Raw genomic sequence first — 734 nt, forward strand, 5'->3', positions numbered from 1 at the left:
GGGGTGTGAAATAGAATTTATTGTGGCTCTGATTATGTACACGTGAGATGGCCTGGCCGGGCCGGCCGGGTTCACATGGTTTGTACAATAAATACATGTGTGGGGCGGGCTCTCCGCGGCTGGGAAGCGCCACCGCCACGGTTCAGTCCAGCTTCCGGGCTCCCAGCTTCATGGGGCCCTTGGCCGCCTTCCTCTCAGCGCGTTTGGCTTCCATCTCCCGCCGCCGCTCCTCGCGCTTCTTCCGGGCCAGCTCAGCCTTGGCCTGTCCTGGGGTTAGGAAGGGGAGCCCCGGTCTCAGCTCTCCAGCCAGTGCCTGCCTGGGGCCCATAGGGGCGGGCTGGTCAGGGAGCCCTAGTCTTCAGCCCGCCCAGGGGAAGCACTTACGACTTTCTGTCTCCAGGCCCTCCCAGTTGTCCTCACCCCAGGAGTCCCTCCTCGGCTGTAAAGAAAAGTGTGGGCTGCAGTGGGGCCCACTTCGGGCTGAGGCCCACCATCTCTACCCTCTCACCAGACCCATGCTGGGTACCTGAGTGCTGGGACGTGCAGACAGGGTAGCGAAGGGGTCACCCTTGTCGCTGGACTCTGGGCCACCCCAGTTATACTCGCTGGCCAGCCGCATACCCTCGAGAGGTGGCTCCTGGGAGCTTGGCTCCTGCCAGCCCTGTTCCCAGGAGCCCTCAGCTTCCCAGCTGCTCCAGTCGGACTCTGGGGATTTGGAGGATTTGTGGTCGGAG

At 63.4% G+C, this 734-nt stretch overlaps 1 protein-coding gene across 1 annotated transcript; it reads right to left on the reverse strand.

Moving 5' to 3' along the window:
• On the reverse strand, positions 1-728 carry LOC108525871 (N-terminal kinase-like protein). Its single transcript, XM_017866663.1, has 3 exons — positions 527-728; positions 385-439; positions 1-267 (listed from the first exon to the last, which is right to left on the reverse strand). Exons 1-3 carry the CDS (start codon positions 617-619, stop codon positions 143-145), a joined length of 273 nt encoding a protein of 90 aa, XP_017722152.1. The 5' UTR covers positions 620-728; the 3' UTR covers positions 1-142.
• Positions 729-734: the final 6 nt, after the last annotated feature.

The sequence above is a fragment of the Rhinopithecus bieti genome, unplaced genomic scaffold, assembly GCF_001698545.2.
Source record: "Rhinopithecus bieti isolate Rb0 unplaced genomic scaffold, ASM169854v2 scaffold_25559, whole genome shotgun sequence".
Taxonomy (NCBI): domain Eukaryota; kingdom Metazoa; phylum Chordata; class Mammalia; order Primates; family Cercopithecidae; genus Rhinopithecus; species Rhinopithecus bieti.